The sequence below is a fragment of the Equus quagga genome, chromosome 12 (assembly GCF_021613505.1).
Source record: "Equus quagga isolate Etosha38 chromosome 12, UCLA_HA_Equagga_1.0, whole genome shotgun sequence".
NCBI classification, from domain to species: Eukaryota; Metazoa; Chordata; class Mammalia; order Perissodactyla; family Equidae; genus Equus; species Equus quagga.
In genome coordinates this window covers 79358403-79375894 of record NC_060278.1, presented here as the reverse complement: position 1 = coordinate 79375894, position 17492 = coordinate 79358403, and the positions used below count along the sequence as shown (strand labels likewise).

The 17492-nt window shown below is 38.0% G+C and overlaps 1 protein-coding gene across 3 annotated transcripts in view; it reads right to left on the bottom strand.

Annotated features, from left to right (window-relative positions):
- Window positions 1–214: 214 nt before the first annotated feature.
- Window positions 215–17492, bottom strand: part of MCM8 (minichromosome maintenance 8 homologous recombination repair factor) — a 43406-nt gene continuing 26128 nt past the window's right edge. For all 3 annotated transcript variants that reach the window (XM_046677938.1, XM_046677940.1, XM_046677939.1), the window contains 7 exons: window positions 15778–15919; window positions 11127–11322; window positions 9271–9490; window positions 8765–8974; window positions 7957–8033; window positions 1680–1869; window positions 215–521 (listed from right to left, as the gene is read on the bottom strand). In XM_046677938.1, coding sequence (XP_046533894.1) covers window positions 429–521; window positions 1680–1869; window positions 7957–8033; window positions 8765–8974; window positions 9271–9490; window positions 11127–11322; window positions 15778–15919 — 1128 coding nt within the window. In that variant the 3' untranslated portion in view covers window positions 215–428. The remainder of the gene's footprint in view (window positions 522–1679; window positions 1870–7956; window positions 8034–8764; window positions 8975–9270; window positions 9491–11126; window positions 11323–15777; window positions 15920–17492) is intronic.

Here is a 17492-nt window from a genome sequence, read left to right as displayed (position 1 = left end):
ATCAGACCACGCTGAGGCAGCGTCCCACATGCCACAACTAGAAGGACCCACAACGAAGAATGTACAACTATGTACCAGGGGGCTTTGGGGAGAAAAAGGAAAAAATAAAATCTTTAAAAAAAAAAAAAAAAAAATGTAACTTTGTGACTGCTTACCCAGATGGACATTTGATATGCAAAACTATGAAATATTTATAGCAATAAAAGACAGGTCAAAAACAAAACTATAAATAATTTATATCATTTACATTAAAAAATGTAAACAACTTATTTTCAGCCTTTTGGAGAAGTTGTAAGAAAATTAACACTTTATTACTTCTTAAATTAATTCAACACTCTTTTCTATAACACTACTTTTGGGATGTAACTCGCTATTGAGATGGCTTTAAACTGCTAATAAACCCAGGAGGTCCTGGCGTCGTAGTCCTTTCACATAGTTTGAAGCTGGTAAACCTTTGGGCCTTTTTTCAAGAGGTAACCTTGGTCATTTAGTGATCCAATAAAATTTTCAAAATCAGCAACCTGGGAGAAAACATCAAAAGAGTTAGCCCAGTAAGAAATATGCAAAAATATGATTTTTAAAATTAATCTCTCAAATAGTAATATATAATTGTCAAGTTTCTTGGGCAAATAAAATTATTTGTACTCCTTACAGAGAAAACTGCCTACCTATGAACTTTGGATTCTACCATGCCAAGTTAATCAAAAATAAAAACTCCACAGGGCCGGCCTGGTGGCAGAGTGGTTAAGTTAGGCGTGCTCTGCTTTGGCAGCCCGGGTTGAGTTCCCAGGCGTGGACCTACACCGCTCGTCAGTGGCCATGCTGTGGCAATGACCCACATCCAAAAAAGTAGAGGAAGACTGGGACAGATGTTAGTTCAGGGCGAATCTTCCTCAAGCAAAAAGAGGAAGATTGGTGACAGATGTTAGCTCAGGGTGAATCTTCCTCAGTGAAAAAATAAAAAATAAGAACTCCAGTATGCAGAGAACCTTCAAAACAAAAATTCAATTAGCTTTTGAAATTAAGTGGGCAATTTTCCATATAAACTGTTGCACCTGTTTAAAGTGCTATTACATCCATCTTCACTACAACTTTCAAGTAGGTAGAGCAGGTGGAATCATGTCCATTTCACAAATAAGGAAACTGAGGTTCACAGACGTTCAGATGACTTGCCCACAAGGGACTGCTGGAAAAACATGGAAGCTGAGTCTTGCTACAATGTTTCCCCCTGACAATCAAGATGCTGAAAACTCTTTTAAAAAGAGGTAGGTATCAATTTTAGATAGAAACTGTTTTTTTTTAAAGCTCTAAGCAGCTAATTTCATAGCTTAGAAAAAACAAGCTTATATTTTTAAATATTCCAAAAAAAGCCTATTCTGTTCTTTTAATCTAAATCTTTTGATATTTAAAAGTTCTACTATAGGGGCAGGGCCGGTGGCACAGTGTTCCAGGTGTTCTGCTTCAGCAGCCTGGGGTTCTTGGGTTTGGATCCCAGGAATGAACCTATGCTCTGCTCATCAAGCCATGCTGTGGCAGCATCCCACATACAAAGTGGAGGAAGACTGGCAGATGTTAGCTTAGCAACAATCTTCCTCACACATACAAAAAAGTTCTAAAATATATTAATAAAGACCTCCTGAAATTGTTATAAAACAGACTTAAGTATTTGGTTATCATACCTGAATGTTTAGCTCTTTGGCAATCTGCCGAAGTTGATGAAATTGAAATAAATTATTGTAAGTTCTTTCGGCAATGTTGTTCAGAGCAGAAATAAATCTTTTTGCTGCTGACCTGTTGCTCATTCCAGAACCATGCTGGGACCGCTCAAAATCTAGGTTCCCAAATTCATCAGAGTAAGTTCCCAGCATGCTTAATGGGAGAGGAAGAAAAAGAAAGTTACCCAATGTGGCACAGCTATAGAAATTTTTGTCCCAGGTCTCTAGGTTCTAAAAAGAAAAACGTGGAAGTAGCCATGAGGCTTACGTAGCAAAGATTTAAACACATATTTATTGGGTGGCCACTACAAAATTCACTATGGTATGGACTGTTTGAGGACAAAAATATTTTGGACACAGTTACCACTTTTAAGAAAGTTCTAAATTTGAAAAGAGAAATGCATAAAAATACAAAGTTGAGGGGCCAGCCCAGTGGCATAGTGGTTAAATTCACAAGCTTCGCTTCAGCAGCCCAGCGTTCACAGGTTCGGATCCTGGGCGCGGACCTATACACCACTCATCAAGCCATGCTGTGGCAGTGTCCCACATACAAAATAGAGGAACACTGGTATAGATGTTAGCTCAGGGCCAATCTTCCTCATGAAAGAAAGAAAGAAAAAAGTTGATAGACTACAATATAAATACCTAGAACATTCTTTTTGATTCATGAGAAAAAGAAATTCTAAACATACTAAATTTAGGCTTTACTGGGTAAAGATGTGTTCCCAGCTGCTAGTGCAGCATCTGGCAAATAAAAGATGTTTAAAAATACTCTGGGGATGAACTAGAAGGATTCTGCTGAGTTGTAGTAATGATGGCTAAATATTAAAGGATCCACCTACTACCTCCAGTTCTCTGCTGCTTCCTCCTATTTTCACAATATCAAGGAAAGAAACACACACTTGACAGTGAATTTTAGCCAGAAGTCTGAAAGTTAGAGAAACAATCAGCCATCCTCTAACCCAGCCTTACAGCAGACTCTCTGCCTGAATTTTCTGCCTGTTAATGGGTTATAGAATCTCACAGCCAGGCTCGGAGGCAAAGATATCATTTAACCAGGAATTAATCAAGAATAAATTGGTCAGGGGCTGGCCCCGTGGCCGAGTGATTAAGTTTGTGCACTCCGCAGCAGGCGGCCCAGTGTTTCGTTAGTTCGAATCCTGGGCGCGGACATGGCACTGCTCATCAGACCACGCTGAGGCAGCGTCCCACATGCCACAACTAGAAGAACCCACACCGAAAAATACACAACTATGTACCAGGGGGCTTTGGGGAGAAAAAGGAAAAAATAAAATCTTTAAAAAAAAAAAAAAAAAAAAAAAGAATAAATTGGTCACCTGCTAGGCAGTTGGCTTACAGTGGTGAACAAAATAGGTACAATTCCTGCCCTTAAGAAGCTCATAGGAATGAGTTTAAAGGGTTACTAAAAACACAGCTTCGTTTTGCTCCCCGAATAGATAAGAGCTGGTGTGAAAGACTGAACTATAAAAATAGGAACTTGAGTCATCCAAATAAGTCTCTAATAACTGATAGAACATACGATAGATGAGTGTGTGTTTACCCCCAAAATATAGCATAATCTTAGCTAAGGCTTTTATGATTAACTACTCTACCATATAATTTACCATATGCGTACTTCTCATAAGACAGTTGTCAAAAAGTGCTTTGAGGTACTACATTAATTATAATAACTAATATTTACCTTAATTATATTTATTTACCATATGTTATTCCATTTAGTCCTCCCAGCAATCCTGTGACTTAAGGACTATTCTTATTCTCATTTTACAGATGAAGAAATGAAGTCTAGTAAGGTTAAGAGACTAGCCAAAAGTCACAAGGCTAACGAGTGGCACATCTGGGATATGAATCCGAGCTATACTGCTCCAGAACTGAAGAAAGATATGTAAAATATTTGAGCTACTTTCTTGAAACAGAAAAAACTTACAATGATCTCTCACCTTTGAAGGTGGTTCTACTCTATTCTGCTTCCCAGTATATTTTCAATTTTAAGAGAAAGCTTATGTGAACTGTTGCCCACAAACATTTAGTTTTTACAGCTTTGTGCTCTGATAACTATGATGAATTGTGTCACAGTTTAGATTTTTCTTATTTAGGCTTCTGTTTCCGAGTTAAAACGTAATTTTACAGGTTCAAAACCACATTAAGGGCAAACATTCAAAAGGTGAAGAGACAGAAACTCTGAAATGGAAGATTTAATGAATGAAAGATGATTACTAAGGTCAACTTTACCGTCAAAGAAGTACATTTACCGAGGGTCGACTGTGTGTTAGGCGTGACTCTAGGCCCTGGGAATATACTGGTAACGCAACAGATGAGGTCCCTGCTGCAGGAGTGTAGACTAAGGATAGGAAGCATGTTAAGTATAACCAAAGAGATAATTCACAAGCTAGCCTCAGTGTGTTTAACTGGGTCTTGATGTCTACCATGGAAATAATGCCAGGTAATTCTAATCACTTGGAATCAAACTATTCTCTCTTTCCAGAAAATTTTTATAAAAACTTTACACTCAGGCAATTCAGAGAGACAAACTGGTAATCTGATATGGATGCCGTTTACACTTAATAATCAGACCTCTCTTTTCAGGAGCCCAGAAATAAACTGACAACCTCAAACAAATTCAGATTTAGCAGCAAGGCAACTTTGAGAAGTACTAGAAATCAATACAAAGTTCCACAAAGAAATGCCCAAGAGCTCTTCTTGGATGGGAAAGCACAAGCAAACACTGTCTGACACCAGTATTCAGACACAAAGAACTAATGGCAAATGAGCACTGTAGCATTTTCATTGAAAAGGTAAGCAGAGCATAACTCACCTTGCTTAACTATAATGCTGAGATCTGGGAAGTAATCCATGGTGTCCACAGACCAGTGGATTTATTGTGGAGAAAGACCAGACGGCTGCTTGAAACAAAGTCTGGGGTCTGAGGCCTAGGGAAACTGAATAAGGGTAAAGCCTCAAAAAGAGAATGTTACAGGTAAGAGAGGAGCTGACGGGGTAGTCTGACGCTTGATTTGCTTGACAGCCAACAGTCTATGAAGTAGAAGCACATGATGTTCTTCAGCAGAACCAGGCACCAGAAGACCCAAAGGGCGAGAGAGCATTACAAGGAAAAGGAAACCTGGAGTGGCAATCTTAGCCCCACCCTGAAAGGTGGAGAGTTTAAGCATAGGATGCAGAGAAAGAGAAAGATAGACACACTCTCGACTGTAAGCAAAGAAGCAACTTCTTGTCATTAAACAAGAAGTCCCTATTGTTGATCCTTGTTTTTAATTGAACGAAAGTTAGAATCTAAGTTTTCAGGAACTTTGGTTGGGTTCAGTGACTTCCTTTCCGAGTGAAAAAAGGATATCTGTTAGGGCAGACTCTAGGTTTCTGACATGGTCTGGTCTCCCAGAAGCCAGGCAGCCAACTGGTATTTGTGACCATTCCTTCATTTCAGATGCTAGTACACTGAGCCCCTGGTAGCATGTTGTATGAGAAATTCGAGTAATTCCTAGACTATCTGGTAGCTTATAAATGGCAACTGGAGGGTCTCCAACACAATGAAGTCCCTGGAGAGGGAATGAAGCCAGCTTGGTAAAATTTTCACCTACAAGATCCCTAACCCTAGTACTGAATTACATAAAAAAGGAAATTGACAGTTCAAACACTGTGTGATGCTAAACCAACAGGATATTCAGACAAAGAGGGTAATATGTTAGGAATTGGTTGAAAGTGTCGGTAGTCGTAATTGTTAATGATTGTACTCATTATGAGGTAGCTGTTTTGGAGCCAGCAATAAAAAATTAAGAGCTGTCAATTCTAGACTCTTTAAAGCTTTCAAAGGCCATAGAGCATAACCTCACTGTTGCTGACAAACTGACACACTGATTTAAAGAGAAAGGTTTGCTTTCTTCCACAGGCTGCCTACAAGGGCAAGAAACAAGTTGCAGGTTAAGGCTCAGACCTTCAGCAGGTAGCATGGGTGCCCTTCTACCCACACAGCTGAGGAAAGAGAGTGGACTCCAGGGACAGGCCAGTACCAGCCTAGGGATGAAGAAACAACTAGGTAAAGGCTCTCCCTATAAGGAAAGGGAGAAAAGGATCTGTAGCTCAGAGCCACTGGGTAATTTAGATGGAGAGCACTGAAGACCAGAACCAAGGAATTCTTAGAAAAGGGTAACTTTGGAAACTTCTAAGCTGTGATGTGAGATCTGCCAGTTTGTGGTATGAGTCAGAGAAAAGAGGTTCTGCTCAGTCTCATCTTAATATCCTCAAAGCTAGCACTAGTGATCATAAATAGTGTTTACTGAGTGCCCACTCATGTGCCAGAACCACATCTGTCACCTGATACAGCCTCCCTGCACAAACACCTCAGAGCACAATCCTTTGTCGTACGTCTCACAGAGAAGGAGACTGAGATGGGAGGGTAACCGGCCGCGTCCGCCCAGGTCAGTGCTAGAGCCCGTGCTCCTGCAGCCCTGCTGTGCCACTTTTACTCAGAGCCAAAGAGGAACAACTGGGCAAAGTCGCTTGGTTCCGACTCCCAGCGAGCCCCCGAACAGCAGCTCTTAGGAAATAAAATCCACCTCCTTTTGAAGAAATAGAAATTACGGAACAAAATAATTTCATCTCTAAATTAGCAACTTTTGGCCTTGGAAAAACAGATTCCTAACAGATTTATATTTTAAGCACTGTGAGAACAGATTAAAAAGAGCTAATTTCTAAATTATGATACATCCACACAATGGAATACTGTGCATTTGTGAAAAATAAAAGGAAACTCTTTAGGCACTGATGTGGTATGATCTCCAAGATGCATTTTAAGTGAAAAAAGCAAACTATAGAATGTATATGGTATGCTACCATTTGTCTACAAGAAGAGAAAAAGAATACGCAGATAGAGGTGTGATGTGTATTTCACATCTGAAAGACACACAAAAAACTGATATTTGTTGCCACTGAGGCAAGAGGAGGGAGAATCAGGTAGCTCGTAAACAGGGTAGCGGGAAACTTTTTCCACTGTATACTTTTTGAATTTTGGAACTTGGAAGCTTATGAATGGTGAATCCATTAAAAAAATTTTTTAAATTCAAAGAAGAAAACCTACCTAAAATAATCAGCTTTTGCTCTTACTGATTAAAAAAAACTCTAAGTCATATATGATCAGTTAAAATATAAATTTTTTTCTTTTCTCGTTTCTAGGAATCATGGTCTACCAAATGACATAAAACACAGAGGACAGAGATTAGCAATATTTCTCAAAATCCTATTTATCTACCCTTGGACTCAAAAGTACCATTTCTGAGAATTTCTCATACAGGGAAACACTTACCCACATATGAAGTATCTTACAGATTCCTCACTGCAGCATTGTTTGTAATAGCAAAAGAATGGAAAATATTCATGTATTCAGCAATGGGGGACTGGTCAAACTATGGTGTAGCTAAACAAAAGAATTTTATGTAGCTGTAAAAAAGGAGGAAGTCTCTATGTCCTAGTAAAGAAAGATTTCTGGATAGATTGTCAAATTAACAAAAAAGGTACAAAAGAACAGACTGGCAGTTGCCAGAGGTGGGCTGGGGGGGTGGGTGAAATGGGTGAACGTGCCCAAAAGCATAAACTTCCAATTATAAAATAAGTGCTGAGGATGTAATGTATAGCATGGTAACTATAAGTAATAACACCATACTGTATACTTGAAAGTTGCTAAGAAAGCAGATCTTAAAACTTCTCATCACAAGAAAAAAAAATTCTAACTACGGGTGGTAATGGATGTTAACCAGACTTCTTGTGGTGATCATTTCAGTGTATACATATATTGAATCATTATGTTGTACACCTGAAACTAATAACGTTATATGTCAATTATATCTCAATTAAGAAAAAGGTACAGAACAGTGTAAGTCATATGATATTTACAAGAAAGTAATAGGTGTCTTGGTGGAAAGGAAGGGTGGATAGTAACTAGAACAGAGCAAGCCTTCTAAAAGTATGTATTTTTTAATTGATTTTACAACCATGTGAATATATTATCCATTCAAAGAAAAAATTTTTTAATGTAAAGATTATGTACACAGGAATATTTTAAACCAAGAAAGTACAATTTGTTCAGAGAAAAAGAAGTGATCAAATGATTAAATAAAAATAATTTTACTTGGCCTAATTAAATATATAATTTGAGATGGAAAGATGACCAGTATTTCATTTAAAACAGCATTTCAAATTTTCATCTTACCTATGTTTCATAATTTCAACTATGTCCTCAGCATCTTCTTTGGTTGCTTCCTCTCTCAATTCCAACCTTGCTCGTGCCTTTGAAAGAAAACAACCATTTTCAGATAACAAAAAATAAACATATTCGACATTGTTTGAGCAGGTATAGTACGTCTAAGCTTATTTCATTTATTCATCTTACACAAAAAATGACTTTTTTGGAGGGCTGTAATATGAAAAATCATAATTAAAAAACAAATCTGAAAACTTGATTATGACAATAATCACTCATTTTAAATATGGGTTACAACCTATTTTTATCTACTAACATCTTTCTGAGTGTTCATTTTGGAAGATTTGATTATGAAATACACTTAGTTTTTCCTTGATTTACTTTCAGGAAATCATGCCTAACTAATTTAGTTAGTTTGTTAAAACAACAAAGGGTGATAATCAGATTTCAGAAGTAAAAGGCCCAAAATCTGACCGAGCTAATTTTAACTGCCGGAGTTATCTGAGCATTCCATAGCTGTGAACAGATGTTACTGCTGTCAGAAAAACACTGTCCCTATGGACCTGTCGCAGATCAAATCAAATACTCAAGCTATTTGACACAGTCCATGTTCCCACATACTCAACTTTGAATCCCCCAATCCATAGTTAACCTAACAACTCTTCATACTTTTGGAGTCTCCAAAGTGTCACTCAAGGTAAAAAAAAATGTTGCATAGAAGAAAAACCAAATCAATTGTACAAAAAACTGAGAGAAACCATATTATCCCCTGTCCCTCTTTTTAAGCCAAAAAAGTATAAACTTAAAATAAATAAACCTCTGTTAGACGAATCAAAGATTCCAGCTGCCTAGTAGTGATTGGTGAGCTGTTAAACCACTGGCTCTGTTTCCGGAGCTCAAGGTAAAAATTCTGAAGAATTTGAGCCGCGTCTGTGGAGAGCCTCGGATAGACATACTGCCGAGCGTAACCAACGTACTTTCTCAACAGCTGGTGGGGAATCGGATCTATTGTTTCTCCAGGAACCACCTAGAGCATGATAAAAAGGCCCAAGATTACAAGGATAAGTTAGTTGAAAATGAAATCTTTCTGCTAAAATAACTTACTTAGATAAATACATTCTAAAACACTCTCCAAATAAGCCAAACACTGTAGCTCTAGCTCTCGGTCTAGTTGACTTTGATGATTTCAACTGAAGTTTACATAAACTCTAGTTTTATAACATGAAAGGTTTTGGTATGAAAGTTTATTACTACTGTTCTACAACTAGCAACACTGACGCTCAAACAGAAGCAAACTGAACGATTAAGAAGAAACATTTATACCTTTAGTCTTTCTGATAATGGTTTATCAGAAACCACTTCAAGGACAGAAGTATTTGGATCTTGACTGTTCATACGAGCTACTGTGGCACTGCTAACAGTTCTCTGCTTTCCAGCTCTAATTGCAATCACGTGTTCAGAGAGCAAATGGTCATGATCCTCATTTGGGGTGTCTAACAGGATAAAGACCAAATCAAATCTGGATAGTAGGGCACTCCCCATTCTAAGAGGTGTGAAAGAAAGAAAAAACAGTGATTGGAATCAAAACAAACAAAAACCTAGAAAACTGTTTATTCATTGTTTACTATTCAAGTTCCATGTCGAACTTAAAAAGAAAATCAAGCTCTAGGCTAAGGAAACAAGCAATAGCTTTTGGATTCAATACACCCACTAACTCCAGAGAGACACTAAGCCACATGCCTTTCAACATGTGCACAGCCTTATACGTACTGACTTTTGGTATGTCGAGGACATGCCCTTTCTCACACCATCAAAACCACTGAATTCTTCTTGACGTTCTATATCACTATCTAAGATTTAGGATCATTAAATTTTTAAGCTAGAATGCTACATGATACATAAGAGGTTATCTAGTCAGGTAGTTCTTTATCTTTTATATCTTTGGTCTCACCAAAACATTGAGTCCCTCAAAGCATCTATGCCCATCTAGAAGCAAAAAGACAAGTTTTTCTTAAAGGGGGATCCATATGTCTATTAGTCATTAAAATAAAAATGCTGTATTCTACTTAGTCATCTTCTCTGAGTCTACCAAACAGATAACTCCTCTATTTGAGACAAAAAAGCTGAAATTCCGACTGATTAAAGAAGTTGACCGACGTTCCAGTGGTACCACCAAAAACCAAAATCCAAGTCCCCTGGATCCCTGTTCAACAGGATCTTTCTAATACAGCACTTCGTCATTTCACTAAGAAAAACTAATAGACTGATTTTTTCGGTAGTGCTGGTACAGAAATACCCACAACTTCAAAGTACAATTGTGTACTTTACTATGTACCATTTCTATATTAAAGGTAGACATTAGGAAATTAGGGTTTTTCCTCCACTGGAATTTTAGGTTCCAATTCTTCATACAAGGCATACTTTTGTGTTTTTCTCACTTTTGCGTCACTTGAATCTATTTTCTCCTTCCCATACATTTTGTCCAACCTGTACAGAACTGTTAGAAATTAGTATATAGAAATTATACAGTATATAGAAATTATATAGAAATTATAAGATAAAGCATACAAATATAAACATTTTTTGGGGGGAATGGGGGATCATACCACATATATAAGTATGTAATGTGCTCTTTTCACTTAACAGAAAAGCACAGACATGTTCCCCTGTCAGTACACACAAAGCCGCTTTCATTCTCCTAACTGTCACTTTCTGCTGTAGGGTCTTACTCTATAGTTTAACTACTTCCCTATCAATGAGCATTTTAAGTTGTTTCCAGTCTTTGGCAGTGATAAACAATGCTGTAATACCCACCCTGTAAACACATCTTTGTGCACTTGTCTGCCTATTTCTGTGAGTACGCTTCCTAAAAGTAGAATTGGCTGGAAAAGAATGCACATTTAAAACAGTGATAAACACGCCAAATTGTCCTTCAAAATGCTAAATTGAGAACCCACTTCCCCACTCCTTTGCCAATAATGATTATTAATATTTAAAATGTTTGCCAATCTAGTAGATATCAATGGTACTTTGTTGTTTTAATTTGTAGTATTCAAACATATTTTCAGACATTTATTGGAAACTTGTAACTTCCGTGAACTATTCCTTATGTCCTCAGTTTTCTTACAGATTTATAGGGACTCGGTCTACTAAAGGGATGAATACCTGCAGAGCCTTACTTTAAATTCTCGGAGACTGTCTTGGCTTTGTTGTAGTGTCCTCCAACAGGATTCGCAGCAGCAACGATGGAAGTCCTTGCAGGGAGGCTACAGACCACGCCAGCCTTAGCAAGGCTAATACTTTGCTGCTCCATGGCCTCTAACAAGGCTTGATGTTGATTCCCCATCTTATCAAACTCGTCTATTCCACAGATACCTACAATCACAGTAAAATCACACACACAGACAATGTTCCTTTGGTCAAGTTTCAAACCCTACAAGATGGAAGTTACCCTACAATAAAAAATTATTTCCGGCACTAGGATCAAAACAAAGGGACAATCCACCAATTGGGAGAAAATATTTGCAAATCATATATCTGATAAGGGGTTAATCTCCACAATATATAAGGAACTCACACAAATGAACAATAAAAAAGCAAACAACCCAATCAAAAAGTGGGCAGAGGAGATGAACAAACATTTTTTCAAAGAAGATATTCAGATGGCCAATAAACACATGAAAAGATGTTCAACATCGCTAATCATCAGGGAAAGGGAAATCAAAATGACACTAAGATACCACCTTATACCTGTTAAAATGGCTATAATCACTAAGACTAAAAATAACAAATGTTGGAGAGGGTGTGGAGAGAAGGGAACTCTCATACACTGCTGGTGGGAATGCAGACTGGTGCAGCCACTATGGAAAACAGTATGGGGATTCCTCAAAAAACTAAAAATAGACCTACCATATGATCCAGCTATCCCACTACTGGGTACCTACCCAAACAACTTGAAATCAACAATCCAAAGTAACATGTGCACCCCTCTGTTCATTGCAGCACTATTCACAATAGCCAAGACATGGAAGCAATCCAAGTGCCCATCGACTGATGATTGGATAAAGAAGATATGGTGTATATATATACAATGGAATACTACTCAGCCAGAAAAAAGATAAATTCATTCCATTTGCAATAACATGGAAGGACCCAGAGGGAATTATGCTAAGTGAAATAAGCCAGTCTGAGAAAGATAAACACCGGATGATTTCACTCATATGTGGAATATAAACAAGTACTGGGACAAAGAAAACAGTTCAGTGGTTACTAGGGGAAAGGGGATTGGGGGGCACTAGGGGTGAAGGGGAGCACTTATGTGGTGACAGTCAAGAAATAATGTACAACTGAAATCTCATATTGATGTACACTAGCATGAATTCAATAAAAAATTAAAAAATTAAAAATTCTTTCCTGGGGCCAGTCCTGTGACTGAGTGGTTAAGTTCGTGTGCTCCGCTTCAGCAGCCCAGGGTTTATCAGGTTCAGATCCTGGGCGCAGACCTAGCACCACTCATCAAGCCATACTGAGGCAGCATCCCACAACTAGAAGGACCCACAACTAAAAATATATACAACTATGTACCAAGGGGCTTTGGAGAGAAGAAGGAAAAATAAAATCTTAAAAAAAAAATTACTTCCATTTGTTTCCAGCAGTTAAAACTACAAAATGTCACACAGTAGAGAATTTCTGCTTGTTTTGCAGAAAATAAAACACTTGTCTTGTTTAACTAACTTTTACGTATTTACTCATTCAGCATTTTCTGTAGGCAAGGCACTATGGTTGTGGGGGTTACAGAAATGAAGAAGGTATGTCAGTGACCCTCAAAAAGCTTAAAGACTTAAATTCAAATAGGTGAGATAAGATATATACACATTCAAGATAGTATATTTCAACAAGCATAATATGCCTAATTATACAAGATGAGTTTTCTGGGGGTAGGGGGATGTTAAAAGCTAGGAAAATTTCACATAAAAGGTGCTATTTGAGCTGGGCTTTTTGGGAAAAGTAGGGCAGCATGATTTGGGAAGACAAGCATGGGCTCGAAAGTTAGAAGACTCAAGTACAGTTCTCAGCAATACCAGGTATCGACTGCACAACTGTTGGGAAACCACTTAACCTCTTTAAACATAATATGAAGACCCACCACTGACAAAGGCATTTTATGTGCCAGGTACATTATGTCTAATCCACAGGTTACTAGAGACCCTCTGACATTACCTTGCAATCGTTTTGCTCCCCTCTTCCTCATATCATAAGAAATTAGGTGGTCATCTCCAGAGGGCTTTGCTGTGTTTAAACCCTCTATATCTACTTTACGACAAAGTAAGCCACACCAGCTCAAGGTCAGGCCATGCCTCTCTGAAATTGACAGTATTACTGGAAATTCTCAAGATTACTAGTACAGTTTCTCAGAGGCGGGGACAGGCTAGGAACACAGTTAAGCTACTTCTTTCTTTGACTGTCACTTTTCAAAGTTTAAAGCAGGAGTTGGTACACTTTTTCTGTAAAGGGGCAGATGAAAATACTGTACATTTTGTGGGCCACATATAGTCTGTCACATGTTCTTGGTTTTTTTGGTTGTTCTTTACAATCCTTTAAAAATATAAGAGCCATTTTGGCTTGTGGACTGTGCTAAAATAGGTTGAAGGCTGGGTTGACCTGTGGACTAAAGTTGCAGACCCCTGGTTTTAAAGCATAAAGTTTAAACTTTGAAAATTTTAAACTCTTTGTCTTCTTTGGCTACAATTGGTACATCTTGTCATTTTCTGAAAAACAATTTTTTGGTCATTTCATCAGATAAAGAAAAGAAATATTATAAAACAGCTATAGTTCTCCTTTTATCCCTATAAATCTTCAGTAAAGATTTCAGCAGGACCCTGTTATTTGTTTCTAGAATTCGGTCTCTGCCAACTAATAATCTTTCATATTTTAACAGTGCTCCTTTCACCATCCTAGTGCTTGGCTTACCTACCTATTTTTGAAAGAGATGGGAGTGGGCTACTAACATTCTCCATCTTAAATCCCATGAGTTATCTCTATAGCTAAACCCCATGTCCCCCTCAACTTCTAATTAATGGAAAACCTGATAGTTTAACAATGAGTATTCTCCTCTTATCGTTTCTTCACCTAGTAACTTAGCAAAAGTACTGTCATTTCTAATGAGCTATATGATAACCAGATAAATATCTGTTGAATTTATTCATTCAGCAAATATGTACTAAATACCTTTTATATATATCAGCACTATGTTGTAGGCATGCAGGATATAGCACAGAAAAGACATGTTAAGATTGAGAAAGTTGTGGAGACACTGCATAGGCAATAAGAAGTATGTGTCTGGAGCTAAAGGGAGAAGAAATATAAATTTGGAGATTTTCAGCATATAGGTAGGTAAAGCCATGAGACTAGATAAAATCACTATGCAGGTGAGCCAGCCCTGATGGCCTAGCAGTTAAAGTTTGGTGCGCTCCACTTCAGCAGCCTGGGTTCCATTTGCAGGTACGCGGAACCACACCACTCATCTGTCAGCAGCCATGCTGTGGCAGCGGTTCATACAGAAGAAGTAGAAGGACTTTCAACTAGAACATACAACTATGTACTAGGGCTTTGAGGAGGAAAAAAAAAGAGGAAGATTGGCGACAGATGTTAGCTCAGGATGAATCTTTCCTAGTTAAAAAATTTTTTTAAAAAGCTGGAAAGGCTATATATAATTTAAAAAAAAAAGAAGAATAAGAGGGCTTTTTGAAAAAAAAAAACAACAAAAAAAAACACCATGAAGGTGAGTACAGACTGAGAAGAGAAAAGGTGGGAAGACTAAGCACCCTGAGGTGCCAAGCAATGAAGAAATGAAGAAGTGGAGAGATGAAAAACAAGCAAAGACTGAGAAAGAATATTGAATGAAGTAAGGAGAAAACCAGAAGACTGCAGTATACTGGAAACCAAGGAGATAAAGTATTTCGTGGAGGGAGGAGTGATCAGCTGTGTCAGACCTGGCTGACAGGTACTGGATTTAGAAATGTGGAGGTCCCTGCCAAACTGGAAGGAATGAATGACCTTAATTGGCCTGGAATCTGGACACTGCCTGACACATGTGTAAGAACATGTTTTTTCAATAGAGTTACACCATCACAAAGAGAAACTTAGGTAGCAAAGCCCAATTAGAGATCTCTTCTTACTGAGCCCTCCAATTGGATTTCTTATAAACAATCAGTCAAATCCTAAAAAAACCCCAATGAGATAAGTTAAAATATAGCAAAACTTCTAATTCTAAAGTAACAGCTCTACACTCTGATTGCATGTCCTCTGAGAGCAAAGGATAGCATTTACCTTCTTTTCAGTTCCAAGGCATCTAGAAGTCTTCTGAACTAAGTAACAGTAATGTATGTAACAAGTATTCACTGTGCACCTATGCACTAGGTAATAGGAATATGGCAGTCAACAAGATAACCAAATCCCACCCCACACGGAACTTACTATAAGGCTTTAAAACAAATGATCACAAATGTGATGGGTGGTATGAAACGGGAAGTGTAGGGAGCTATATAACTATTTGACCTGATTATTTAATTTTTACATATAATTGCATCTGCTGCAAGATTCAGAAAATGAATGACATTAAGTACCAGTTTCAATTCTGCAGTACAAATAAAAAGGATAGTACTGTATTTCTAGTGATTTTTTTCTGGCACTTATTCTCAACTCACTGTTTTGGGACAGTGCTGTCCAAATGCCTTTTGAACAGAATGTAAAAAAATCATTTAGAAAGGAAAAGTCTTAAAAAAGAAAACATAAGCCCCAGAATTATCACTATTCCCTTTGGTCTCTTACCTTGGTCACCAAGTACCAGGGCACCAGCTTCCAAAGCAAAATCTCCAGAGGAGCTATCTTTTGAAAGAGTTACAGTCAGACCAGAGGTGGTCGTGGTATTACCACAAACATACACGCCACGTGGAGCAATGTTGCATACTGCCTAAGGAAGCAAAAAGTTTAAGACAATCAGCCAAAGTTAAAGGGAAATAAAAGCTACTAGTAATTGCTCACAAATGGTACCTAAATGTCAGGTATTGCCCTAAGTGCTTTACTGTATAATCTTCACCACCACGGTAAGAGGAAGGTATCAATACATCCCTGTTTACTGATGTAGAAGCCAGTGCCAGGAGAGAGTGAGTGATTCACAGCCATGAAGCTGCGAAGTCTGGATTCAATCAAGCCCAGGCAGCCTGACTCTGATGTCTGTGGTCATGTGAATACACTAGACAATTCCATTTTATGCTTCATTTTCAAGTTCAAATAGTAAAAACGTCAGTAGTCATTTTAATTTCAAAGGCTCCAATGCTTTTTTAAACTTCAGGTAATAAAATGGCTCAATGATGCTCACCTTCTGGGTAAATAAGCTACAGCAGGTCAAGGTAGTTAGTAGCACAACAGTTAAAAGCATGGACCTCTGGAGTCAGGCAGCCCTGTTTTACTCCTGGCTCACCACGTACTGGCGGTGCTGCTCTCAGATCTCTCTGAGCCTCGGCTTCAGATGTTTTCTCACATATTGCTCTTAGGAATAAATGAGATGTATGTGAGGCACTTAACCTGGTACCTGGCACATACTAAGTGTCCAATGTGAAGCCGCTGTACATGGCTGTGCACTGCACAACTCCAGGAGACAGCACTCACATGTGATCTACAGTGAGCTCTTGACTTGTGCAGTGCATGACCCAAGTGACCCTCTGGCACTGGCTTATCAACAGGAGCGATCATTATTTTTGTTACTGGTAATTCCTTATTTGTTAGTCTGAGAGCACGATGGTTTACCAAATGGTCAGAGGAAAATGGGATTATAAAGTAAATGACTCAATTGTCAGTGTTAGCTAATTTTCAAAAACCCTGGCTTAGTGGGGCTAGCAGACTCACATGCCATACCCTCCATTATTTACAACATTTTATTTCCACTAATATTACAGCTTCTATTTTTAAATTGAGCCAGGGGTTTTAAAGGCATTATTCCAGGTATGAAAAATTTCCAATGTCATTTCTTGGTATTAAAACTTTTTCAGTATCATTGAATGTATTTTGGAACCATTATCTGCCAAGATGCATTTCTTAAATAAAAAAGGAGTAAGAGAGCAAAATGAAGTTTTATATACTGTAAGGATAATGTATAAATTAAATTATAAGATTTTATTTTACAGATAATCAGACACTTTGGAGTTAAACCATGTGTCCACCTATAATACACTACAGTCACGTGCTGCGTAACAACATTTTGGTTAATGAGGGACCACATATACGAAGGTGGTCCCATAACATTAGTACCATAGAGCCTAGGAGTGTAGCAGGCTATACTATCTAGGTTTCTGTAAATGCACTCTATGAAGTTTGCATAACGAAAAACTCACCGAACGACACGTTTCTCAGAATGTATCCCCATTGTTAAGAGACATAACTGTATTTTTTTAAAAATAATACTATTCTTTTTCTTTTCTTTTCTTTTTTTTTGGTGAGGAAGATTGGCCCTGAGCTAACATCTCTTGCCAATCTTCCTCTTTTTG